The 26,919-nt window shown below is 50.5% G+C and overlaps 1 protein-coding gene across 1 annotated transcript; it reads left to right on the forward strand.

Moving 5' to 3' along the window:
* On the forward strand, positions 1 to 24,975 carry LOC146866616 (uncharacterized). The gene is made up of 3 exons (XM_085636637.1): positions 1 to 518; positions 24,308 to 24,646; positions 24,871 to 24,975. Exons 1-3 carry the CDS (start codon positions 513 to 515, stop codon positions 24,949 to 24,951), a joined length of 426 nt encoding a protein of 141 aa, XP_085492763.1. The 5' UTR covers positions 1 to 512; the 3' UTR covers positions 24,952 to 24,975.
* Positions 24,976 to 26,919: the final 1,944 nt, after the last annotated feature.

The following is a 26,919-nucleotide window of genomic DNA, read 5'->3' on the forward strand; positions in this document are numbered from 1 at the left end:
ACAAGATGGCCGCGAGCTAGTAAAGCTCCGCTACACCACTGTCCTATCCTGCACTATCCTGGCAGACTTTGCATGCTAACTGGCACTAATTTGGGTGCCTGAACGATCGGAGGTCCTCTGGTACCAAACCTCGCTGGTCCAAGTCGACAGCGCGGCAAATTGGTGGAGATAGGCCCTCCGAGAGGTGGCGTGGGCCCCCGAGCCTCCCTGCGAGCTACGGCGAAGGGCGGTGACCTTCCGAGACGTGCCCTGGAGATTGGAACAGTGCCGGCTTCACAGACCACTGCGCTGGCAAGCTAGCGTACTCTGACGGGTGTGGTGTGCGTGCAGCCTGAATACCCTTTGTGGATTACCTGCGGCCTCAGCGGAAGACCTGACGGGCCTGTGTGGGCGCATGGCAGAACCGGCTGACGTGGAGCTGGAGGCCTGAGACAGAGCGGCGCCGCGGTTGCTGCTGCTCGAGAGCTCCCTGCGATTCGCCCTGACATCGGACCCCGGAAGCCCTGCCTGAAATGACGGTGAGGAGCATGTGATACTAGTCTCACTTTTGGGCCGGGACACTTTTCCCACCATGTACGTAATTGAGCGGGCACATCGTTCGCTGGGCTGTGGCCTCCTCCGGGTGCCCCCCCCCCCCGCGCCCGATCATCGCCAGGTTCTTAAATTATAGGGACAAAGACGCCGCACTGAAAAAAACCAGAGATTTGGGATCTTTACAATATGAGGGCTCCACAATATCATTGTTCCCCGACTTCACGGCTAAAGTGTAGGAGGCACAGAGACAGTTTGCGTCATTAAAGCGAGCACGGCATGCTCAAGAACTAGACTACGCCATGCTCTAACCTGCGCGTCTGCGAGTTGCTATGGATGGAGTCTCAAAGATTTTTCTAGATCCAAAGTCCGTGCAGAAAGAGATAAAAGACTACACTAAGATGCAACAACATGCAACTGCTGTGGATCAGTCGCAGGGAGCTGAGGGGGGCACCATGGATGCAAATAACTAGAACTGCACTGTATGTTTTGCTCCTAGTAGGCCATAACTATGCTATGGGGGTGGGGGAGGCGGAGGATTATTGGTTCTTTTTCTTGACACATAGATTATGCGGTTGTTCGTCAGAAGGATTTAGCGATGGATTGGATTGCTCTTAGCTGATGGCTGCTATTTGGGCAGCTCCCCATATAGTTGTATCATTGGGTTTATTAGAATTGGGGGGTAATGCCTGTGCGTTTCTCTATACCTGCACATAAAAGATAGGGCTGTGTGGATTCCGGATTTGCACTTTTATTGCACTTGTGATTTCAATTGCGGCAAGAATGCGCCAGCCTCTTGAGGGCACCTTGTTTTCTGCTAAGTTGTGGTTCATAATTGCAGTGCTGACCCTGCAGATAGCGGAGGCCTCGAAGATGCGGCTACAGTTTGGAGAGACTTTGTTTCACTTACCCTGGGTGGTGCCTATTAGCTTCCTGGTGCCTAGGTTGTCTGTTTGACCATGATCCCTTAAGACATAATGTGCAACCTGCCATTATAGTATTGAAATGGCTGTATGTCACTGTTGGTGGTAGCTGAGAGCGCGCTGGCGGAGCGGCAACATCCGCCCCTGTGTGTGCACCACCACATAGCACTATGCTACTTTACGCTTGAGTTACAGGGGAGGGATGATCGATTGTGTCCAGTTGGGGTTGACGCAACGTGGGTGGGGGGATGATTGTTGGGGCTTTTTGTTTGAGCCGCAGATACAGTAACGAATTTTTTTGACAACAAACTTTATTGGCATTTTTAGGACACCGGGGAACTCGTCCCCATACATGGTACCAATATGGATAGAAGAACAATGAGAATTGGCGTCCCTGTTCAACCCCCCCCTGGTCTGTAGAACATCAGACCCCCAAACCCTCCCCCCCCTCCCGCACAGCACACCAACCCACAGTCCAACATAGATATGCAACATTTCCTATCAGCGTTGGCTCCATACTCTGATTACTCTCCCTCAGTTCATAGGGCCCGGGGCCTCGGAGGGGGAAGCCACCGGGGCTCTGATTAGCCTCTCTATTGGGTCCAACGTCACTGCATCCTCCCGTACAGACAATACAATGCCCCGATATCGCGCCCATCTCTTCCGGACTTTACCATGCTTGTTCGGACAACCCCTTGCCAGGAATACCGCCTCTTCCGCAGACATGCAGCGGTCCAACGCCTTCTTCCAGGCCTGAACCGGGGGCGGGGCAGAGGACTTCCAATGCTGGGCAATATCTCGTTTGGCCAGCACAGTAACGAATTTAAGGACCATTTCATTTACTCTAATCCAATGATGGTGGTGGACACGGCGGGTCTGCTTTTGTCTCCTATAGTACTCTCCATTTTTATGCGATGACACAACGGGACGGTCAAACAATTAGATTCTTAACATGGAACGTCCGAGCCCTCAACAATCATCGCAAGGTGCGTAATGTAATAGCTTACCTTAAAAGACACTCTGTTGACATAGCCATGCTACAAGAAACCCATTTGCCCATGGATAGCATGATTTTTTTTGTTAAATTATTTTATTGAGTTTTCCAACCGTCTTATCAATAACTCACAGTTACATACAGTAGCATCTTATATGAGGCCCAGTCAGCAATGCACATATATGGATAGCATGATGCTATCGCAGAGAGTACTCCAGGGTTCGTTTCATGCCTTGGGGTTCTCTTTGCATGCTAGAGGGGTTCATCCGTGGGTCAACCCAAATTCAGGATTCCAAATTGATCCAGGTGTGGCAGATACCGAGGGGCTGTTAACCATCTCCAGGGGAAGGGTTTAGACTTACTGGTCATTATTGTGTATGGTCCCAATTACGATTGTCCACAATTTTACCAATCCCTTTTCACGTCGCTGGGTGTTGATGCAGGGCTTCTGCTCTTAGTGCGAGGTGATTTTAATTGCGTCTTTGACCCAACCTTGGATAGATCCGGGGGCTCTGAACACCGCATCTCGGCCTCAGCAAAACACATCACGGACACAAAATACGATTAGACATGGTGGATGTCTGGAGGACACGATACCCGGGACAAGGGGGCTACACACACTACTCCACCCTACACACAGGAATAGATTATTGGTTATTGTCGCGTGAACTGTATCCGGAGGTCAGGGATTGCAAAGTTCACCCGCGTACCCTGTCCTATCATGCCCCTATACTCCTGGTCCTGCGTAGCCCGCAGAGGTGGCCTGCCCAGTTTACCTGGAGATTTCCCCCATACTCACTACTTGACACAGTTTTCAAAGCTGAGATGGCCGAGGCGATTGAGGACTTTTTCTCACATAACATAGGATCGGTGCCACTATTTCCCACGATCTGGGAAACGTTTAAGGTATACATAAGAGGTATAGCTATATCTAAGCACTCTGGGGTGCTCCGCTCAATTAGGAACACGCTGGATCAACTAGAGCAATGCCTGACTGAGCTGGAAACGGCAATGTGTCGTGGTGTATCGCTGGAGGGGGATTCCGAACTACACAAAATGCTTGCGGAATATCAGGAGGCTGCGGATAGTAAGGTTCGCCATATGGGAAAATATGCAGTCACCAGAAGCTATGGGGAGGGGGAGCGACCGGGAGCCATGCTTGCTGCGCTGCTGAAGAAAGAGAGAGGCATCAATGATCACGGCAACACGTTCAGAGGACGGCGTGATGCTGACAGACCCTGAAGGTATAGCTAACCAATTCAAACAGTACTATGATTCCCTCTATTGTTCTCACCCCCAGGCTGACGGCAGCGCGATTCATGACTATTTAGAGCACATAAAATGACCCTGGCTTACAAATGAACACCGAGAGTACCTGATGAGGCTTGAGGCTTGGGAAATACGAGAGGCTCTACACCATATGCAGTCCGGCAGCGCCCCGGGACTAGACTGTCTGACAGTGGCCTTCTATAAGGAATTTCAGGATCTCCTTGCTCCGCACTTAGTGACGTTGTTTGAAGAGCTTTACAAATCTGGGGCACTTCCCCCATCAATGAGGGAGGCCATATTAGTCACTATACTTAAGCCTGGTAAGCCACCAGAGAAGTGCTCCTCTTTCCGCCCGCTGTCGCTTCTGAACGTACACACTGAAATATTCACCAAAATACTAGCCAACCATCTGGCTTCCTTGGTTCCTAGCCTGGCCAGCACAGAACAGGCAGGGTTTGTCCCGGGTCAAAACCTAACATATAACCTGCACACTTTCTTTGGTGCACTCCAACATGTCAATCCAGAGGTCAAGGCTACTGCGATAATTTTCGATGCTGAAAAAGCATTCAGTTCGGTAGAATGGACATTTATGCAGGCAGTGCTGGAAAGGATGGGGGTGGGAGAAGTGCTCTTGAATTTAATCGCAGTACTATACAACTCCCCAACTGCTAGAATACGCATAGGAGATATGGTCACCGCCCCAGTGAAAATCTCTAGAGGCACTAGGCGGGGATTCCCTGAGAGCCCCTTGCCTGTGCTCTCAGGGAATAACATAGATTTCGAGGGACCCTGTTCCCGGAATATAACTTAATAGTATTGTCATATGCAGACGACACATTGCTTTACGTCAGGAACCCGGTGGTCAACCTTTCCCCAGTGCTTCGGGAAGTTGTTCGAGTGGGTGAACTTTCTGGTTTAATAATTAACTGGACTAAGTCCATAATCTTCCCACTGATACTATCCACCACTCCTATTGCACTGATTTGCCTTTGTCCTGGACCACAGAGCCAGTTCACTATCTGGGAATACAAATTCATACTGACCCTGAGACAGTCTTCAAGGAAAACTATGGGAGGGCAGGCACTAAACTAGAGGAGGATGTTGAAAGATGGAAACGACTGCCTCTTTCGCTCCTGGGATGTATTTCGCTGATGAAAATGGTGATACTGCCGAGGTTCCTATATTTTTTTTCAAATATCCCTTTGGTCCTCCTGGCACACGTTCTTAAAACTATTACCTCTATATTGATTAAACTAGCGTGGGCGGGAAAGCAACCGAGAGTGAAATGGAAGGTCCTCACACTACCTTACCATTTTGGAGGTCTGGGAGCTCCAGACATGAACTTCTATTATAGAGTAGCGCAAAGTACACATGCGTTTCATTGGTTACATCGGGCACTAGACCCTCCACATTTGCAAATTGAACAGGTGGCATTTGCCCCCTGTGACCTTCCCACTAGTCTATTTCGTCCTCTGGATCGCCGCACGGGAATCATGGATTCAGTAACTTCTATGGTGCATGCATGACATACTCTGGTCAAAAGACAAGACTGTAACATTTTATACTCTCCACTGGTTCCGCTGAAGTGGTGCGCCTGGCTTCCTATATGCAGAGATCGTGAGCGCTCAACGTGCTGCAGTCTTTGGGTGTTACTGAAGCGGGCGACCTCTTTTCGGATGGAACAGCCTGTACGTGGGAAGAGGTAGCGACAGAGGGCATGGCTGTCACCCTATTAGTTCAGTTCCAATATCATAGAGTGAGGCATGCACTGCGTGAGATACTAGGTGAAGATATGGTGGAGCCCCCTGAGATCACCCCACTCACACTTGAACTGAAAGCAGAAACACCGGCTAAACTAGTGTCGAGTTTTTATGGAATAGCGCAGGCCTATCGCGGGAACTTTTACAAAAAATCTAGACTAGAGTGGCAAAGAGACCTAGGCATGAATATTGATGACGATATGTGGCGATTCAGTTGTGAGGCGACTCGCCGAGTGTCCCTGAACAGTTGACACCGATTAATACATTTAAAATATTTGCAAAGAGTCTACTACACCCCGGAAAGGCTTTTTAGATATGGGCTGCTTGATACAGCTGAGTGTGAGAGGTGCGGGGTGTGTCTGGCGGACTTCCTACATGCAGCCTGGCTTTGCCCACCTATTGCAAACTACTGGGTAAAGATATTTCAGACTCTGAGTGACATCACCGAGACACTAATACCCCCTGACCCGTTAATTGCCCTGCTGGGATATTCTAAGAAACTAAAGAAGGGAATTAGACTATTGGTTGAAATGGGAGTGTTAATTGCGAAGCGTAGGTTAACAATGCGCTGGGTGCGGGGTCCTCTGCCCACAATGCAGGAGTGGTCACGAGATGATATGTTCTGCAATACGCAGACGGAATAGTATAGCGAGCTACTTACTCCCCATAATTGCCCCAAGAACTTTTGGGGATTATACCAAACATATTTGGCCGGGAAGCCTCCTCTGAACACGGATTCACCACCTACCATTGTGGATACCGTAGGGTAAATTCTTAAACTATTAACTACTGTCGCACGGACGTTTCTGACCTTCCTGTGTAACTAATTTAATGACTGAACTGCACTATGGGAGTTTAAGAATTGTGGCTGCTAGATCCGCCGAATGACCTCACTGTGGCTCATGTTTTGTTAAAAAATGGTTTGCTTTGCTTATGTTACTGTATATATTTCTGTTAAGGCTTCCAGAATGCATTCTTTGTAATGGGTTCCTTATAATGCACGGATTGTAAAAGCGAGAAATGTCTCTACTTCAATGTATAACCTAATAAATAAAAAATAAAAATAAAAACTATTGGTGGCCAGGACTTGGTACACAAATCAAAGTTTTAGTCAGAGACTGTGTGGCCTACAGTGATTCAGATCAAAGTCTTAAAACCTTTAAAGTTCCTTTAAGCCCAAGTGAGTGTCCCAGTATGCCCTGGGAAAGGATTGGCTTAGACATTGTGGGACCGATTGAAGGTCATGATGGCAATATCAAATACATACTAGTTTTGATGGATCATTTCTCCAAATGACCAGAAATCAAAACAGTTCCCAAATCAGATTGTGCCTGCGTAATTTATTTTAACAGACAATGGGTCACAATTAATGACAGCTCCCTTCAAAACATTTGTAGAAAGGAATTGTATCACACACACAACACTACTTCCCTCTACCATCCTGAAGGGAATGGTCTTGTTGAGCGTGTCAGAGTCCTAAAAGGTTGTATACTATTGTCTAGAAATAGTAACCTTTTTTTTATCAAGTTTTATTGATTTTAGGAGAGAGCAACAAAAGAACATAACACCAGCATTGTACACAATAATCAGCATAGAGCAGAGCAATGGAGCACCCACATACATGAATTTAGCAGTACGTAGAATGCTTTGCAGCACCCACCCCAGTCCTTGGTTGTTCCCCGACCCACTTGCCCCACATTCTGCTAAACTTTTTTGGGCATCCCCTGGACTCATACAGGGGCCGCTCCAGTGCAGCGCACCAGTCCACCCCCCGGCGCTAGCGCACGATGGCAGGCGCATTCGGGTCCAGCCAGCTGGCCGCAATGTCTCGTTTAGACACTATCAATGCCATGTTAAGAAAGAGCTTTTCAGCCCTGGAAACATCCAGCCCCTCGGTGATACCCAGAAGCAGATTCATTGGGTTAAGGGGAACCTCCCACCCTAGGACCTCAGTAAGCTCTCCTGTCACGGACTCCCAGTAGCGCGCAATTATGGAGCAGAGCCATACCATGTGATAGAAATCGGCTTGCGGGTGATCGCAGCGGGGACAGGATGCATCAGGTCGGAGCCCAGCTCGGTAAAGACGCAGCGGCGTGAGGTAAGCTGCATGGAGGTAATATACCTGAACTAGGCGGAGTCGTGCCGAGGCTGTGACTGTTTTGGTGGCCATAAATGCGTCTCTACTGTCGGCATCATCCAAGGACCTGAGCCAGCCCTCCCATTTGTCCCCGAGTTGGAATAGTGTGTTGGGGGTGTTGTTGGTAAGGGACTGATAAATACGGGAGATCCCCCCCCCCCTCCCCAGATTACCGTTCATGATCTGTGCTTCAGGCAGGCTATATTCCGGCAGGGAGGTGCCTTCTGAGATATTAGAATGGATAGCGTGGGGCAGCTGCAGGTACCGATAAAACTGGGAAGCTTGAAGGGAGAATCGAGTCTGCAAATCTTGGAAGGAGTGTATGTGATTCTCACCCCGACATCCCCCAGTTGTGAAATCCCAATGAGATCCCATGCCCGAAAACCAGAGAGGTTGGCAACCTCCCGGAGCCATGTTCCCCTCCACAGAGGACTATATTGGGTCAGTTTACCTGACCAGCGGGTATGGCACAGAGAAGCCCGCCAGGCCAAGAGCACCCCACGTGTAACCCCAGGCACAGTTTGGGGAACGGCGTTCCCATACAGCATCCCCTGAATGCTATGCAGGGCCAGCATATGCAGCTCCAGGCGATATGCAGGGTCTGACCAGCTCCCATTAAACCAGTCACTCAAGATGAGGCGCTAGGTAATAGAGGTATAGATTAGTCATCCCAGGCTGCCATAGAAGGGTGGGATCCAGCACTGGGCAAGGGCCAGTTGAGGCCTTCGACCTCCCCATAAGAACTTGGCAGCCAAGCTATCCAGCTCACGGAACCACACACGCAAGAAAGATCGGTCAGAGTTCCGGAGCATATAAAGGAATCTGGGCAGAACCGTCATTTTGACTAGAGCTATTCTGCCCATTGGGTTCAATGGGAGTGTCCGCCATTTGAGGAGGTCAGCGCGAACCTTTTTCACCAACGGGGTAACATTAAGCGACCAGACGAGGTTGGGGAGGAGGGCGACCCAGATCACCAGGTATTGAAAAGACTGCCGCCGAAGAAGTATCAACGTCTTCCAATCAGAGCACTCCCTCGAGAGGTGAAGGGGGACCAGGACGGACTTAGCCGAATTCAATCGCAGACCAGAGGTTTTTTCGAAACTGCTCAGGGCCCAGAGGCACCCGGGGTCGCGACTGGGCTGGGTCTGCTAAAAATAGCAGAACGTCATCTGCGTAGAGGGCGATCTTGTCCTCCTCTAAACCCGGCCACCGCCATCCCATGATGAGTTTGTCAGCTCGTACCAGGCTGGCAAAGGGTTCCATTGCCAATGCGAAGAGGAGGGGTAATAGGGGTCATCCCTGCCTCTTACTTCTGCGGACGGGAAAGGGGCGAGACAGGGCACCATTGGCCAGTACCTGGGCCCGCGGCTTACAGTATAGTGTCTTGACCAGACTGCGGAAGGGGGCACCAAACCCTATTTCCGTCAACACCGCCTCTAGATATCGCCAGTCCACCGAATCAAAGGCTCTTTCGAAATCCACGAGAAGAAGAGATAAATATGGGGTCAGCTGTTGTCGGTTCGCTAAGGCCAGGTGGAGGCGTCTGAGGCAGTGTCTGGTTCCCCTAAAGGGCATGGATCTGCTCTGTTCGGGGTGGACCAGCGTGGCCAAGTATGGTCATATGCGGTTGCCCAAGATGGAGGCGAATATTTTGTGCACCGAATTTATAAGTGAGATATTCAGAACAATGTTTCGAAGGAGGTTGAGATTTAGGGATCACCACGATGGTGGCCGTATCTGTCTCTGGGCGGAATGAGCCACAGTCAGCCGCCTCTTGATATACCTCTAGGAAGTGAGGGATCAGCATGTCCCGGTAGGATGCGTAGAACTCCTGTGGTAGTCCTTCCGGCCCTGGCGTCTTACCGGCAGCCATTCGTGAGATGGCATCGTTGATCTCGTCAGGTGTGATCGAGGCATCCTGCGCCTCTGCCTCAGATTCGCTAAGCCGTGGGAGAGGGAACCGTTCGTGCCGAAGGAGTTCCGAGAGGGAGAGACTGGGAGGTTGTGCAGAGTAAAGATTGGCATAGTATGTGTCAAAACAATGGGCCACTGCCACCGGGGCTTGCTGGATCACTCCGTTCAAACCAAGCACCTCGGGAATGATAAGGTTGGCAGGGGATACATGGCCAGACGGTGGAGGATCTTTCAATTTTTATCTCCCCATCCGTATACTCGTGTCACAGAGGACCTCCACAACAACTTGGCAGCTTCCAGGGAGGCCTACTTAATCGCATCTCTTAGGAACGCTAGTTTCCTATCTTGAGCTGCAGTTCTCTCCGCCGGAGGGTGGGCCTCAAGAAGAACAGCCTGAGCCTCCAGGAGGGTGAGTCGGGAATCCTGCTTCGCACGCTGGAGTTTGAGCTGGCCCTTGGCGAAGCCCCGGATGGTGTCCTTACCAGCCTCCCAGAGGGTGCCAGAAGAGGGAACCAAGCCCTGATTGGTGGTCAAGTATTGGCGAAGCTCATCACCCACTTGGTCCCTAAATGTCCTGTCTTGGAGAAACCAGGCGTTTAATCGCCAGATTGGGCGTGAAGATTCAGGAAGGTTACCCAGCTGGATCGCCACTGGAGAGTGGTCCGATAAACCCCTCGGGAGGATGGCAATATCCTGAATTGCTCGACAGTCCAGGGCTGGCATGAAGACGTAATCTATTCATGCATGCGTGTGATGGGATGTGAAGTGTGGGTGTACAGTTGAGTCGTTGGGTGCCAAAGTCTCCAGGCATCCAGAGACCTTGAGCGGCAGCCTAATTCGACAGGAGATTCGAGGGAGTAATTCTGTAGTTTGAGGGGGCCTTAGCAGTGTCTAGGTCGGGATCCATGACCGCGTTGAAGTCTCCCCCAATGACAGTCATCCCGTGGGGCAAAGCAGCAATCAGGGTGGTGAGACGTGGAAGCGTAGAGGGCAGCGGGGGGGGGGGGGGGGGGGAAGTATACTGTGAGCAGGTCCAGAGGCCGGTCCCCAAGGCTCCCCTTTAAGATGACGAAGCAGGCCTGAGGGTCGTGGGTCACCCTACACACCGCATATGGAAGGGCACGGCGTACCAGGACAGCTACCCCTCTGGAGCCGTGCGTGAAACTGGAGTGCCAGACTCTACCATAACTGTAGTGCACCAGAAAAGGACAGTGATTGCCTACCAGGTGGGTTTCTTGGAGCAATAGGACGTCTATGGTGTGGCGTTGGGCATATCGAAGGACCGTTGTGCGCTTGTCCTGGTCTTGCAGGCCATTAACATTCCAGGACATTATGTGGAGCGATGCCACTCCGGCAGATGTGTCAGGCATATTGAAGACAGGCAAACGATCGGTCACCCAAGGTGGGTGGCGGGCGTGGGTGAGGCGGTGCGCTTGTTTGGGGTCGTATAGTACTGGGTTTTGACGCGCCTGCGCCGATGCTGGAAAGGAATACTAGTGCAGTAAACAGATGAAACAACTGAAAAACCGGGACAACGGTCCCATCCCCCACCAAAGCCAGTTTCTTCCCCCTCCCTATACTTCAAGAACTGAAGCATCTGTCGACCTAACTAAGAACACAAAGTAGACCAAACTAGAACGCTTGGGAATGGGGAATCGTGGAGGACCCCTCCTCCTAGCAGGATGTTCAGTGGCAATGTCCAATGGGAAGTAGAGTACAACAGGTTGATGCGCAGCCTCATACTTGCAGAATTGGGTGCAGCAAGAAGGTCATGGCAGGCTCAGGAAGTTCCTACAGAGAGAATTGGGCTACGGGCAAGGTCTGTGTCCACCAGTGATGAGTGAGGCCCTGGATCCGAGCAGCCCGAAGAGCCAGCCCTCCGTCCAGCACGGGGAACCCCCGAGGGCGCCCCAAATGTCGGGTGATGAGAGGGACCCAATGGTAAGTCTGAACGGGCTCTTCTCTGGCCCCGTCCCCTGCGAGAGCAATGACGCTGTGGTTGAGGGACAAGGACGTTGTGGCAGGAACCTCCAACATTACCCAGGGATGATGGACTACGGGCGCTCCGTCATCCATGACCAGGCCCCCTCAGGGGAATCAAAGAAGGTCTTGTTCTGAAACACGACCTGGAGGCAGGCCGGGAAGAGGAGCCTGAATTGGAGGTGGAGAGCACGCAGCTTTTGCTTAACCTCACCAAAAGAGCGGTGTTGACCCTGAACTTTGAGTATAGTCCGAGAAGACCATGATCGTTTGATCTTCATATTGGAGGTATCGCTGCTTGCGGGCTTCAGCCAGGATGGAGTCCCTGTCCCTGAAATTAAGGATCCGCAGTATTATCGGCCTATGGGGTGCGCCCGGTGGGGGTTTGGGCGCAAGAGAACAATGCGCACGTTCCACCGTGAACCACTGGGAGAGTGAACCTTCAGGCATCCGTGAACGCAGCCAGCGCTCGGTGGAGTCAGCCACCCGGCCCTGTTCCGCACCCTCCGGAAACCCCACCAGGCGGAGGTTATTACGCCGGGACCTGTTTTCGACATCTTTGGCCCGTCGGTGGAGCTCCTGGGTATGCGTCTGGAGGTGAGCAACTTGGTCCTTGAGCTGGTGGACATCGGCCTCTACGGTGGATAGGTGGGATTCCGCTTCCTAAAGCCGGGACGTCACATTGCGGAGGTCTTGCCTGGTAAGGGTCATGTCAACCTGGACTTCAGCAATCTTGCCCTCCACCGAGGATTGCGAAGTATGTATGGCTTGAAGGATAGTGGTCAAGCCTGTAGGGGAGAGTGTGTCTTTGTCTGCGGTTTCTCCGGTCGCCCCAGGGTCCGTGGTTGTGAACCTGTCCATTTTTGTCTGAGTGGCGGGGGTTTTGGGGCCCCGGTCTCTACCCATGGCTTAACTGAGCAGATCCAGGGAGCCAAGCGATCCTCAGGTAGGCAGGCGGGAGGGGAGAGAGAAGCAGAAGAGGAGGATACGGGTAGAAGGGGAAAGTGGCCGCCCGCCCGCCCGGTCGGCCATCAAGATTCACCCCAGCAAAGCTCCTCGGCCCCTCCCGCAAGAGACCAGGTGTAGAGATCCCTGAAGCAGGCCGGAGGTAGGACAATGTTGGTGGTCAGAGGAGAGGTAGAACCCCACTCACCCCGCCGCCCGCCACGACGGCCGAACCCTTCCTGGAGATAGCTGATCAACTCCGACTACGGTTGCCTCACAGCAACCGCGAGGGAGGTGCCATGCACAGCCTCCTATCGCCGCCCCCAATTAACTGTCCACAGGGCCGACCCTAGACCCACGCCAATCCGTCAAGGGCTACAGTTAATCTGACTCCCCGCTCTGGCCGCTCCTCACCGCAGCAGCGGCCCAGGAGCCAGATCGTTGAGGGCTTCAGTCAGGCCCCGGAATGGAGGGCCGATGAGCCATCACCGAGAGCTGCAGGAGTAAGGCAGAGGTGGGGATTGTGGAGGGGGCCCTCTCCCAGGACCCCGCGGCGCTCAGTGCCTGCGGCCTGTTCCATTCCCTCCCACGGGTGGTCTCATGCACCGGAGGCGCCCACAGGAGCCCCCAGATCGACGGCCTGAATTCAGGCAATGGGACCCGGCAGGGACCAGTGCAGCACCGCAGAGCCAGGGAGTGGTGGAGGGGGCCCAGACCCCATGCTGCACGACTGAGCAGCCGATTCCACACTCCCAATGGCAGACAGCCCAGAGTGCACGGGGAGCACCAGTCCCGCCCCCCCCCTCATCTCCAATGCACTCACCGGAGCTCTGGGCCTCCGCACAGCTGGTCTGGAACAGCCCCCCCCCCCCTTGCAGGTGTGTGGGCCGCCAAACATCGGTTGCAGCCGGATCCTGCCCAACCGCAGACTCCCTCCTCCCTGCCACAGGCCACCCCCACAATCACCCGGGGTTGCGCCAGGGAGGCCGAGCCCCACTCCAGGAGCGAGGCCGGGACGAGACCTCAGTCAGGACGGAACAGCAAGGGGGCAACGGGGGAGGCGGCGCTCCTCGTGGATTGCCCAATCGACAGCCGACCGTGCCTCGCACCCCCTCCGTAGCACCGGTCCGCCGCGGGACACGCAACCGGCTGGGCCTCCGCAGGCCTCCCCCAGCGCCGCTCCGTTAGATTGGCACAGGTCGTTACCGGAGGGGAGGGAGAGGCACCGCAAGGACCAAGCGGGACGCCACCAGTATTTCCGCAGGATCTTCGCCTCTCCGGTCGCAGTAGGAAGAACCTCAGATTGCAGGGCCACGGCGGGCCGGGAGATCACCGCGCCGCAGCCCCCATTTTATGAGCGCCACGGAGCAGAATGCTGTGCCGGGGCTGTCCACGGCACATGTACGCCACGTACACCGCATCCAGGGACGACTTCAGGGTGCAGGATAATCAGTCAGTCGGGTTGAGAGGTGAGTGCTGACCGATGAATATAGATGAAGGAGCGGATGACGGAGGGGTCCGGAGCACTTCTAAAGTGCGACTGCCATCTTGACGCTCCTGGCCACGCGCCGAAATAGTAATCTTAATTGGGAAGAAAACATTTTAAAGTTAATCTGGGCATACAGAATAACGCCTAGTGCTGTCTCAGGTAAAAGTCCTTTTGTCCTTATGAGGAGTAGACAAGCTATCCGCAAGGATCTCAGTTGGATACCAGCATCCAAACAAGTTGAATAGTCACCTAAAACTGATAAAAACAAAATAGCGGTAGCACAGGAATGTTACAAGGGATGGTATGATAAAAAAAATGGAGTGAAAATCATTCATTCAAATGTGGCGATACGGGTATAGTATGTTTAGAGAAAAAAATCAAGAAAGGAGAGAGGCGGTTCACCCTCCCCTACGCATTTGTAAGTTATACTGCAATGCTGCAAAACTCAGCGATGGCAAATGTCTGGCACATGAGCAGATTGGCCAAATGTACTTCAGAAGTAAAGCCAGACTATTGTGGATTTAAGAACATGAACAGTCGCAATAATGATTTGTGGTTTGATTATAATGATTCTGTAAGCTTGTCTAAATCTATGAACACCAACAATGAAATGTCTAACAATGACAGTAGTGTCGGTATTGATGATGATCCATCTTCTGCTGAGCCAGCTAGAAATCACATCTGATCATAGTGGTGAACCAATATCACCCTCTGCTTCTGAAGGCATGGGTGTTAGCCTTGGTATCAGTGGAAGATTTGGTAGACACATTACTAAACCAAAAAAGTTAAATGACTATGTCAGCTTTTAACTAGCAGGATATCACTTCAGCCTTGTTTTTTTTCTTTTCTTATATATTGCGGGAAGAAGATGTGTTGTAATGACGTAGGACGGCACAGCCACTTCTTGGCACAAGACATCCTTTATGATGCAAGTAGCTTATCCTGTTCCTATTGGTACTCCCTGTCTCCCCATACCCCTACATTCCATTGTGACTGTTAAACTGTAGATTTGTCAGTTGCTCTGGTGTTGGCTGCTCTGGTGTTGGCTGATGTACAAGACATGTTTGGGGCTTGTGCAATAAACTTACCTTCTAAACCTCAACGAAAGCCTATCTTAATTTCTACATGGACCCATGTCTATGTCTTCTATAGATCTGGCAGGCTAGTGGCAATGACAACCTTGCTATAGGTGGTATGCCACTGTAGGCCAATACCCTTCAAGGCTGTTAACTCATCTGATACATTTCCTGTGCCAGTGGAGTGTAGGGTATGCATTATTCTGACAGTGTTCGAACCCTCTTGCCTCCAAGGACTCCACCTTCTGCATAAATTCCTGTTAGTCAAGGGGTCTGTGGTCTTTATTGTCTAGTGCCTTTAAAATTAGATGTCAGTCATTACATCCTGCTTTTGTTTGGGTACATCATGTGGATGGTGTGTGTGTGTGTCCAGGACATGTCTCAGTAAGTTACAGTGTTTTACTGTCTTTACAGGGACACAGTTGTTGTATGCGTTAGTTGAATGTGTATAAACTGTATGGTACATGAATGTTTGTCACACAATTGGAATTATAGCGATGACATGCTGTGATTGCAAAGTTGTACAGTAGCTAGCGTTGTAATCTACAGCTTATTCTGACCTTATGCAGCAGTTATAGTGTGAGAGTCTGGGCATTTCCCAATTCTGTGAAGCGGACATAGGCCACAATATGCTCATGTGATATTCCATTTTATTCTGTATTGGTGTACACATGGCCGTGCATTTGCTTGTACAACCAGAAAATTATGTACCAGGCCACAGTGTGGTAAGCAGCAGGATGGGGATATATTATCTATCCCAGGAAAATGTTAGTTACAATGTGTTGGACAAGCTTTACAATGAGTATTTGTGTGATAAGTGAGTTTGAGTGTGTCTCCATGGCCAGAGAGGATGTGTGACAGAACAACTGTAACCAAGACAGGATGCATGGCACTTCAGGCTTGTGGTTTTGTTGTTTGTTCTACTTGTTTTTTCCATTGTGATAAGCTTTATGTTGTTGATCCAATGAAACCTACTGGGTATTCTGGTTTGTCAAGGGTTTGTTTGTGTGTCGTCATAGGGATATGTGTCGTGAGTATGTGTCTAGCTTTCAACCCAACTGAGTAACTTGCCAGTGCATTTCACATATGTGCACAAGTTCTAAATACTGTTGTTTCAGACATATGATTTAGAGATGGGATATGACACACCTAACATTGTACCTACAATGGCAGGTAGTTTATATCTGCCAAAGGCTGCAATAGTCATATCATTTAGGTGACACACGTGACTTAGCTACATATGGCTTAGGAGTTGTCACGATACTGTGAGGAGTAGATTGTGCTTGTTGTGTTCAGGACACTTCATCTACTTGTTCAGGGACAACCGTAACCCTTCAAAGAGACATCCGGGGCACGTCGCATGGACCCTCGGGTATCTCCCTACAGAAATATGTGGCCAGGGAGGACCCGGATGCATTTCTGTTAAAACTTCGAACGCGCCGCCAGGGCCTGCTGCTGGCCTGAGGACAAATGGCCCTTCTTTTTGGCTCCCCTGTTGACTGGGGAAGACCAGTCAGCTTATCAAGTGGCTAACGCAAATGGGGACACCCCCTACCCTGCAATAAAAGACTTGATGCTGGATCACCTCGGCCTGGATGCCGAAGCATACCGGGTACGATTCAGGAAGGAGAGGACACGACCGGGGGAGAACCGCAAGACTCTATTCTTCTGACTCAAGATGGCAGCCGACAAATGGCTGAGACCAGCCACAAGCACCAAGGAAGACGACATGAACTGAATGTACTTGGAGCAATTCCTGGAGGCATTGCCCTACGGTACACAGAGGTGGTTGAAACACCCCCACCTCACCCCAGAGCTGGCTATCGAAAAGGCTACGATGTTTTCGCGATCCCAACCCCGCAATCCGGTATGGGACAGTGAGAAACCCACTAGGCCCAACCCCTTGAAGATAGAAAAAAAATGCGAGCGGGGTAGAGCTTCCACGGCCCAAGCCCAGCAGAACGGACATGCCATCCTTCCGCGGACCGCAGTGTTTCGAGTGTGGCGACTGGGGCCACATAGCCCGACTGTGCCCCAAACGTAAACCCACCGAAGAACCAATGGAAGTGGGCCATCTACCGAAGTCCATCTTATACACAGCAGAGATGGGGACTGCCTTTTATGTGAGTGTACAGGTGAATGGAAGGAGGGTGAAAGCGCTGTTAAGATTCAGGATGCAGGCAGTCAGTTGTACAGAAACACCTCCTAACACCCTCCCTGTACGTCCCTGACACCATGGAGCACATTAGGTGTGTTCACGGGGATGTAAAACCCTACCCTCTTGCCTCTATAACACTCACCCCCCAAACTGGACTCCCTGTACTGTCCGGGTGGGGGTGGTAGAGGGACTACCCGGAAAGCTGCTTTTGGGAACAGACAACCCCGACTTCATGCGGTTATTTCACCGTAGCATACGGGGGGTACCTTATCAACTGAAAAGGGGGTTGTCAACCACTCACTACCTGCCCTTACGACCCCGAAGCCCTGGTTAATGGACAGAAGTTTTCGGTTTGCTCAAGCCAATTACGCCACCCTGTTCAACGCATGGGAAGCTGCGCATGTTAATCAAGACAGCCTGTCACCCCCCCCCCCCCTATCCCCACTTCCTGATCAAGGACAGTCTGTTGTACCGCAAAGGCAATGCAGACGATCCAGAACAGCTGCTTGTCCCTATGGCACTCAGGGAACAAATACTCTTCTTCTCCCACTCTCACCTCACTGCGGGACACACTGGCGCAGAGAAGACGACTCAAAACGTATTGCGGCATTTTTTTGGGCCCGGCGTCTATAGAGACATCAAGACCCATTGCCAAACCTGTGAAGAGTGCCAGAAGAACACCCAACGACCACCAGCGGTTCCCCTACAGCCAACACCGTTGGTAAGGAACCCGTTTGAGAGGATTGGGATGGATCTGATCGGGCCCCTACCCCAGACGCAAAAAGGGACCCAATATGCCCTAGTAATCGTGGACTACGCCGCAAGGTTTCCGGAGGCCTTTCCCCTCAGAGCCACAACCTCTCAAAACATCAGACAAGCTGCTGGAGCTTTTTTCAAGGGTGGGATTCCCAAGGAAAATCCTCACGGACCAAGGAACACCTTTTGTGTCACATCTGATGAAGGTCTGTCGCACCCTGGACCTGCGCTACATAAGAACCTCCGTCTACCACCCGCAAACGGATGGCCTTGTGGAGAGGTACAACAGAACGCTGAAGACCACTCTGAAGAAGATGCTAGCCGTCGAGGGAAAAGAGTGGGACCATCTGCTACCCTTGGCGCTCTACGTAATCAGAGGCCAAGTCCAAAGTAGTATGGGCTGTTCATCTTTCGTGCAACTGTACGGCCGACAGCCCAGGTCGTTATTAGAAATGACGAAAGAAGCATGGAAATGGGAAGAAGAAGAGAACAAAGGCGTGTTGCAATACACACAGCAGCTGAAGTGCAAGCTATGGAAACTGAGAGACGTGGCCTACTCCCAACTTGAAAGGAGCAAAGAAAAACAAAAAGCTTGTTATGATCGAGGGAAGAAGTGGAGAAGGTTGTCCGTCCGAGATTGGGTCCTTGTATTGCTCCCTTCTTCTGCGAAAAAGTTTGTCGGAATGGCTGGGCCCCTTCAAGGTTGTGGGGGTCATCGGAAAGACGTCCTACCAAGTCCAGATGACACAGAGACGGACACACACCTACCATATAAACTTGTTAAAGAAGTGGCTGGGGCCCTTACCAAAAACAGCACATTTGACTCTGCCTACCAATGCTGTGGAAGGAACCACTCTCTACCAACTCGTGGCCAACGAGGATCTCTCAGAAGAAGCATAAACCGAACTCCACAAAACCCTGCTTCCGTTTTCTCCCCTCTTCTTAGACATCCCTGGCAGGACGGGTCTCGCCGAAGACCGTATATCGACTCTGCCAGGGAAGGTAATAAAACAGCGGCCGTATCAGATACCGGCGGCAAAAAGGGCGGCGGTCAAGAAGGAGATACAGGACATGTTACGGTTAGGGGTAATACGCCCATCAGTGAGCGACTGGTCTTCACCGATTGTGATGGTACCAAAGCCGGACAGCTCAGCGAGGTTTTGTATGGACTTCAGGGCCTTGAACGCCATCTCTGCCTTCGACGCATATCCTATCCCGCGGATCGACGAGCTTATTGAGAAGCTGGGTGATGCCGGGTATATTACGACACTGGACTTGACTAAAGGATACTGGCAGGTGCCCCTGAGAGAGGAAGACCACAGGAAGACAACGTTTGCTACGGCTTAAGGCCTCTACGAGTTCAATGTCCTACCCTTCGGGCTACACGGGGCTCCTGCTACATTCCAACGACTAATGAACACGGTGCTCCAAAACTACCATCCCTTTTGTTCAGCATACTTGGACGACCTAGTGATCTTTAGCAGGACCTGGGAGGAACATCTGACACACCTCCGGATAGTCCTCCAAGCTCTACAGCAAGCAGGCCTCCACATTAACTCCAGTAAGTCCAGGGCAGCATATCAGAAGGTGATGTACCTGGGGTACATTTTGGGTCATGGCCTGATAGCTCCACAGGCCGAAAAAGTACGGGCTATAGCAGAAACCCCCTTTCCCACCACCAAAAGGCACCTCCGTGCTTTTCTAGGGTTACTAGGGTACTATCGACGGTTTGTTCCCCAGTTCTCCGAAGTGGCAGCCCCCTAACCGACATTCTCTGCAAAGACGTCAGGCCTCAGCAATTACTTCAACCAACCAAAGAGATGATGGAGGCATTCCAAACTCTTAAGAGGACTATTCACCACGAGTCCGGTATTGGCATCACCTGACTTTAACAAACCATTCATATTCCACACCGATGCCTCCAATTAGAGGCTGGGGGCTGTGCTATCTCAGATGTCAGCCAAGGGGATAGAACATCCTATTCTGTATATAAGTTGGAAACTATTCCCAAAAGAGGCAAATAGAGTGCTTAGTGGTGAAATGGACAATAGATAAGCTTAGATACTATCTATTTATTTATTATTTATTTATTTTTTCAATTTATAGGGCGCAACAGCTACCCAAAAAGGGTTTCCCGGCGCCTAGACACAGCTAGTTTGAGGACAGGAAAGAGGGGTAGTGGCTATTGAGTATTATTGTTCAAATAGCCAGGTCTTAACAGACTTTCTGAACCTGATGTAGTTTTCTTCCTTTCGGATGAAGGGAGGGAGTGTGTTCCAGAGGGAAGGTCCCAGATGGGCGAAGGATCTGCCACCTGCTCTCGCCCGTTTGAATCTCGGTACGCAGAAAAAGGCTGCCTTCTGTGACCGAAGGTTGCGCTTGGGAGTGTAAAGGTAGGCGAGGGTTTGAAGGTATTTAGGTGCTGTGCCTGCTTTAATTCTGAACATATAGTTCAGGGCTTTAAAGCGGATTCTGTTTTCGATCGTTAACCAATGGAGTTCCCGACGATGGTTCGAGACTCCAGAGTTTTTGGGAATATTGCATAGTAGACGAACTGCTGCGTTTTGCACCACCTGCAGTCGGCCGACAACAGATTTGTTTGCGCCCAGATACAGAATGTTGCCGTAGTCAAGCCTTGATGTAATAAGGGCATTGACTACGGTCTTTTGCGTGGACAGAGGCAGCATCCAGAGGATCTTTCTAAACCATTTCACTATGGTGAGGCATAGGCCAGTTAATTTACTGGCCTGTTGGTTCATGGATAGGGAATTGTCCAAAATGAAGCCCAAATTTCGAGTATGGGTCACCGGAGTAGGAAAGGCGCCCATCTGGTCAGGCCAGTGTACGGGATTCCACAGATCTTGATCTTTTCCCAGTACCAGTATCTCCGTCATATCGCCGTTTAGTTTTAACTGGTTTTTTGTCATCCAGTTCAGGATGTTTAGGAGTCCATCTTTGAGTAAAGAAGGGGAGTGAGGACAGGATTCGGATAGGGAAAAAATAATTTGGGAGTCGTCGGCATAGTTCATAAGAGTGAGACCCGATTGTTCAACAAGGTCGGCCAGGGGTTTGAGATATAAATTGAAGAACAGAGGGCTAAGAATAGACCCTTGGGGCACTCCATGGGGTGCAGGCAGGATATCCGAAACGGCTCGTGAAGATGTGATCTGAAAGGTTCGGTTTTTCAGGAAGGACCGGATCCACTCCAGTGCCTTTCCTCGTACACCATTTTTGTGCAATTCTTTGATAAGTGTTTCGTGGGAGATGGTGTCGAACGCCGCGCTCAGGTCTAATAGCACGAGCGCGACCGTCTGACCTTGATCCAGTAGCTTTCGGATGTGTTCAGTGACTCCAAGCAGGGCGGTTTCTGTAGAGAAACCAGCCCTGAAGCCGGATTGTGATGGATGTAGTAGAGAGTTTTCTTCTGCAAAAGTAGCTAGAGCAGAATGCACGTGTCTCTCCAAACATTTGGAAAATGCCAGGAGCAGGGATATGGGTCTGTAATTGGCGAGGATTTCCGGGTTTGCAGTCGGTTTCTTCAGAAGGGGCGTAACCATGGCATGTTTCCATAAGGCTGGGACAGTGGCAAGATCAAGGGCGGAGTTCAGAAGATTTGTAATGATCTCCAATGAGTTATCATCAAGTTTTTTGATGATTTTGATGGGGATGGGGTCCCTGGGGGAGCCGGATTTTATGGTCTTAAGAATTAATTTCAGTATGTCTACTGAGAGAGCAGGCCAAGATTCCAGTAAGTTGTCACAAGGGGAAGTTGGTACTGAGTCAGAGGGAGAGGATGGTTTTGTATTGTTTGCCTTGATATCTAGGATGATTTTATCAATTTTTTCAGTGAAAAAGCATGCTAATGCCTGACATTGTTGAGTATTTAATGGGGGTGCAGCAGCTGTAGTGTGTGCACCAGCCAGTTCTTTAACTTTGTTGAAAAGGGTTTTTGGCATATTAGTGGCTTCCATGATAGTTTTTGAGACGAAAACAGCTCTTGCTTTTGCGCAGGCCGTGTGATAAAGATTCCTGGCTTCCTGGTAGCTTCTTTTCGCATCAGGGGCGTAATTCTTACGCCATTTGCGTTCGAGCTTTTTGCATTTGGATTTATCAGTCTTTAGGGTATCATTATACCATGGAGCGGGAAAGCGGTGTCTATTTCCTTTGCTGCAAGAAGAGGGCAAACATTTGTTGGCTGCATCGCTAAGCCAATTTTGCGCTTCGGTTGCTAGGCAGTCCATGTTTGAGCTACAACTTGGTGGGTTTTCTTGTAGTGCCGAGTTTAGCAGTTCCAAGTCTACTAGCTTCCAGTTTTTCCTAGGATGAGCCTTGAGCATCATCAAATTGCAGGTTAGGGGAGGGTGGAAAATTAATGCTGAATTTGATAAGGTGGTGGTCAGACCAGCTTATTGGCAAGGTGGCAATACAACTTAGTTCATCGATGTTGGAGATTATAGGGTCCAGCAAGTGGCCAGCTATATGAGTAGGGCTAGAGTTGATCAGGGATAGGTTTAAGGCCTTCAGGTCTTCAAGAAGGTTAGAACAGGAGGGGATGGTGGGGTCCTCTAGGTGCAGGTTCAAATCGCCCAGCAGGGAGAAATTACTTAACGTGATGTAATAAGGGGTGATAAGATTGGCTAAGTTGGATACCCATTGAGAGGGATTTCCTGGGGGGCGATAAATCAGAATGCCTGACATCGTGAAATTCGGGTTCAAGGAAATTTTGAAGAGACCCGCTTCACAGTCTGGAATAGCTACAGGTTCCAGGGTACATTTTAGTTCTCTCTTAAAGATAATAGCTATCCCACCACCTAGCTGTTTGTTCCTGTCTATTCTGACAATGGCGTAGTTGTCAGGGAGGGCGGTAGCAACATCCGGCCCGGCGCTGTCGTGCAGCCAGGTCTCAGTTAAGAAAAGGGCACTGGGACCGTTTTCAGCTAAGAGGTTGAAAATATCATATTTATGTTTTGGCAAAGATCGGCAATTTGTACTGTAAAATACGTAAGTTAGAGGTTCGTTTTTACGCAGTATTTTGCTTTTCCTATGTCTTCTGGAGGTGTCAGAGTGGGGTTGACAAATTGAGGCGGACAGTTTACAGTCCGCGCAGGAGCGTATTCCGACTTTGTGGAGGTTTAATATTGAGCACCTCGGATTGGGGGTAGGGCGCAGCGCTTTCAAATCAGATGACGATCTTACCAGCCTACGAGATGTAGGGGGGGCGGGAGCCTCTGCCTCGTGCCCCGCCCTGGCACGGACGGGCACAGACGGGCTAGTCTTTGGCGTGTCTTCGGCGTGCTGATGGTGTGCCCGCTGCGCTCGACCGCTGCGCTCTCGAAGAGTGAGCATGGTAATACGGAGGAGGGGGGGGTGTGGCCCCGAGTCACGTGGGTGGTGACGCTAAGGAGGGATATTGATCTTCCCACTAAAGCGCTTGTAAAGTGCAACAATTATTACCACAGTTTAAAGTTCTAAAATCAACATAAAACAGTGTGCTAGAAAGACAATTTTAAAAAACAGTCGAGGAGCAAACACCCCGGCTTCCGCCTCAGGGTAGCTAGCAGGTCAACACCGGCTGCCGACTCAGCGCGGTGTTTTGTACTTCCTGGAGTGGGCGTGGCTTCATGGGAGGGGCGTGGCCCCGAGTCACGTGGGTGGTGACGCTAAGGAGGGATATTGATCTTCCCACTAAAGCGCTCGTAAAGTGCAACAATTATTACCACAGTTTAAAGTTCTAAAATCAACAGAAAACAGTGTGCTAGAAAGACAATTTTAAAAAACAGTCGAGGAGCAAACACCCTGGCTTCCGCCTCAGGGTAGCTAGCAGGTCAACACCGGCTGCCGACTCAGCGCGGTGTTTTGTACTTCCTGGAGTGGGCGTGGCTACATGGGAGGGGCGTGGCCCCGAGTCACGTGGGTGGTGACGCTAAGAAGGGATATTGATCTTCCCACTAAAGCGCTCGTAAAGTGCAACAATTATTACCACAGTTTAAAGTTCTAAAATCAACAGAAAACAGTGTGCTAGAAAGACAATTTTAAAAAACAGTCGAGGAGCAAACACCCCGGCTTCCGCCTCAGGGTAGCTAGCAGGTCAACGAGGGATCACAGACCATGCCCCCTTACAGTGGATGTGTAGGAATAAGTCTCAAAATCCCAGAGTCCTGCGCTGGTTTTGGCACTACAACCCTTTTCATTTGAAGTGTGACACTGAAAGGGGAAGGACAATGGAAGCCCGGACTACCTGTCCAGGGTGTTTCCTCTCCCCGATCGGGAGATTCCTATGGGGTGTATGTGACTAGGCCGGGTCGACGGCAGAAGGGTACCCCACTGTTGTGGACTGCAACATCCCCCTCTCCCCCTCTTGTCTCTCCCCAATAGGACGAGTCGAGATCACCGTCCCTTACACTGCTGGACACATCAGAAGACGACGGAGAGGGCTCCTTTAACTGGGGATTCTCTCACAATGGAACTCCGCCCCAGGATGACGTCACCGCATTCAGCGCGATAAGGAGAGGTGATAGCAGGAAGTTGGTGTGTGCTAACACCAGAGAGGAGGAAGGCGTCGGTGGGCTGAGCGTTGTGTACTACAGAGGAAAGGAAGAGGCCGAGGAGAGACCAGACAGTGTGGCCGCATCATCAGGAGCCCCGGGAGTGCCAGGAGGCCAACGGCACCGAGAGTCGCCCAGCCGCACTCCAGGAGGAACGTGGCTTTCTAAGGTATGGGAGCAGTTCACGGGCTGGATTTGGGAGGAGGGATAGGTGTGCTGTATTCTAGCCGGGTCCCTCTCTATACTGCCCACCTTCACCCTACCCTGAGCACCATCACTTTCATATAGATGTGCGTCATGGTGTGCGGTGTCCCTTCATTCCCCACAACTTCGTTCTCAACCATATCCTTATACCCGTTCTCCTTTCCTCTGTTTTTTTTCCCCCAACACTAGGGAGTCCCCTGGAAGCCGACGACCTCCACGGCGGGAAGAAGACCAGACAGCACCCGGGAGAGGACAGACCTCAACCCATAAGAAAGAACATTCCCCCCTCTCCCCCATGTGACTCTTAAAGAAAGAGGCGTGTATTAAGAGCAATAAAACCCTCACTACCACGACTTGGTTTCCGGCCCGTTCTTACCCCCCCCCCCGCTACACTCACAAATGCTAATGACTAGAGCCCAGCAACCAAGCACTGCCTTTAGTGTGCAGTCACTGTTACGAGCTACAGGTGGACAGACCGCTCTCTTGGGTTTGCATCCATAGTGCATCAGGGTGATGCAGAACCAATACACAACACCCCCTCACCTGCAACACTAAGGAATGTGCTCAATGTGTTTGGCACAAATATACCTTCCTTTCATGGCCTGGAATGTTGTATTTGTGAAACAACCTTGGCTTTCATGCCACACTTGACTTGTGAGATAATGGGGTAGCCCAGTTAGGTGCAGAACCTGGGGATTCGTACATTAAGGGAACAGTGGTTCTGCCACCTATTTGCTTCAAAAAGCGTGAAAATCTTTCACAATTTTGTCCCTCTATTAAGATGACTAGCATTTATTGAAAAATATACATATCTTAATTACGTCCAAACCAAAAAGAAAACTCAGGTGCTTCTGATTAAATATATGATTTTATAGTAAATTGATTAAGTTGTGTACTCAAGAAAATATATGAATAAAACAAATATATGCACTCACAGATATACACTATGCAATTACACTTAAATTGGTGACGTGAAGTGAACACAAAAGAATATATTTACATATCACAACACAATTTATACATAACACATGAACATATATTCAAAACACACATTTAAACATAGTGAGAGGTATTTGTGAATATGTATCAACCCAACTAGCAATTTATCTAGTTATTCTCAATTGTCCTGGGTGATCATTTACACTTGGCATGAAGCGTCAACGTTTCGACCCCTTGAAAATATTGCGATTATGTAATCCTCTTGGGGGGGGGGGGGGGGGGAGTCTTCTTCAGGACTAAATAATGAATCTGTGTGTGGCCTGTTTGAGAAAAATCAAGGTACTTTAGTGTTTTTGCTAGGTTTGGATAAATGATTATAAGTGGAGAGACCTTATGTCTCTGCTCACCTTCAAGGAGGTTCCACCCTGATATCATATGACAGCATGGCAGCTTGTGCACATTAGATGGTTGACCTGTCAAAAATAAATTATGCCTGTCACCACCTGTGTTCAAATGGAGCATTCTTAAAATCTCTATATGGGAAGCCCGTGCTGTAACTCTGTGCTGCAGCGGGGGCCAAGCGGGGTCAAGCAACTATCAGTTTATATGCATTTATGATCTGGGTCCATATATTTGCATAGCCTGGAGACTGGGAGTTGTCTGTCTGTCTGTCCGTCCAAGCGCCCTCCCACTGACACAATTCCATATACATCATTACACGTGCCAGGTGTGTAAGTGCTGGCAAGGGATCCCGTAGTGTAGGACGCACGCCAGCTCAGGTCAAGGACAGCCACAGGACGAGGCTGGGCTGGGCCAAGGCCAAGGCCCCTGGCCATCTATTACGGGTATAGGAGCGCCTGGAAAAGAAACCCTTAGTTGAGCTATAAGCTTGAGGACTGTTAGATATAAAGGGTAAGGAGATGGGGAAACGTAAGACCGTCATGACCACGAAGGCCAGGCCACTAACCTCATCAATTACGATCTTTTTAACGACGGTGATGGGGGCAATAACAAGTGAAATAGAGTCCGTGGAGGAGAGGTTGGGGGAAACGCAACGAGCTCTGCAAAATGGCATCCCAACGGGAATTGTGGGTGAGCACTGTTAGAATGGGGAACCCCTAGTTGGCACAGGTAGGTACTTGTGACAAGCAGTGGTCCCTTCTTCTATTCAGGGTGAGAGAGTTACCCCCTCAGAACAACCCCTGCTCACCCTATAGGTAGTGTGGCGCGAGCAGTCAGGGCTAAACTTCAGGGCGCTAGTCAGTTAAGCATTTATGATCACACACAGTAAACCACAAT

Source organism: Triturus cristatus, chromosome 2_1 (assembly GCF_964204655.1).
Source record: "Triturus cristatus chromosome 2_1, aTriCri1.1, whole genome shotgun sequence".
Taxonomy (NCBI): domain Eukaryota; kingdom Metazoa; phylum Chordata; class Amphibia; order Caudata; family Salamandridae; genus Triturus; species Triturus cristatus.

Coding starts and splice junctions, on each gene's coding strand:
- LOC146866616 (XM_085636637.1), top strand. Junction 24,647..24,870: donor GAGGAACGTGGCTTTCTAAG/GTATGGGAGCAG, acceptor CCCCAACACTAG/GGAGTCCCCTGGAAGCCGAC.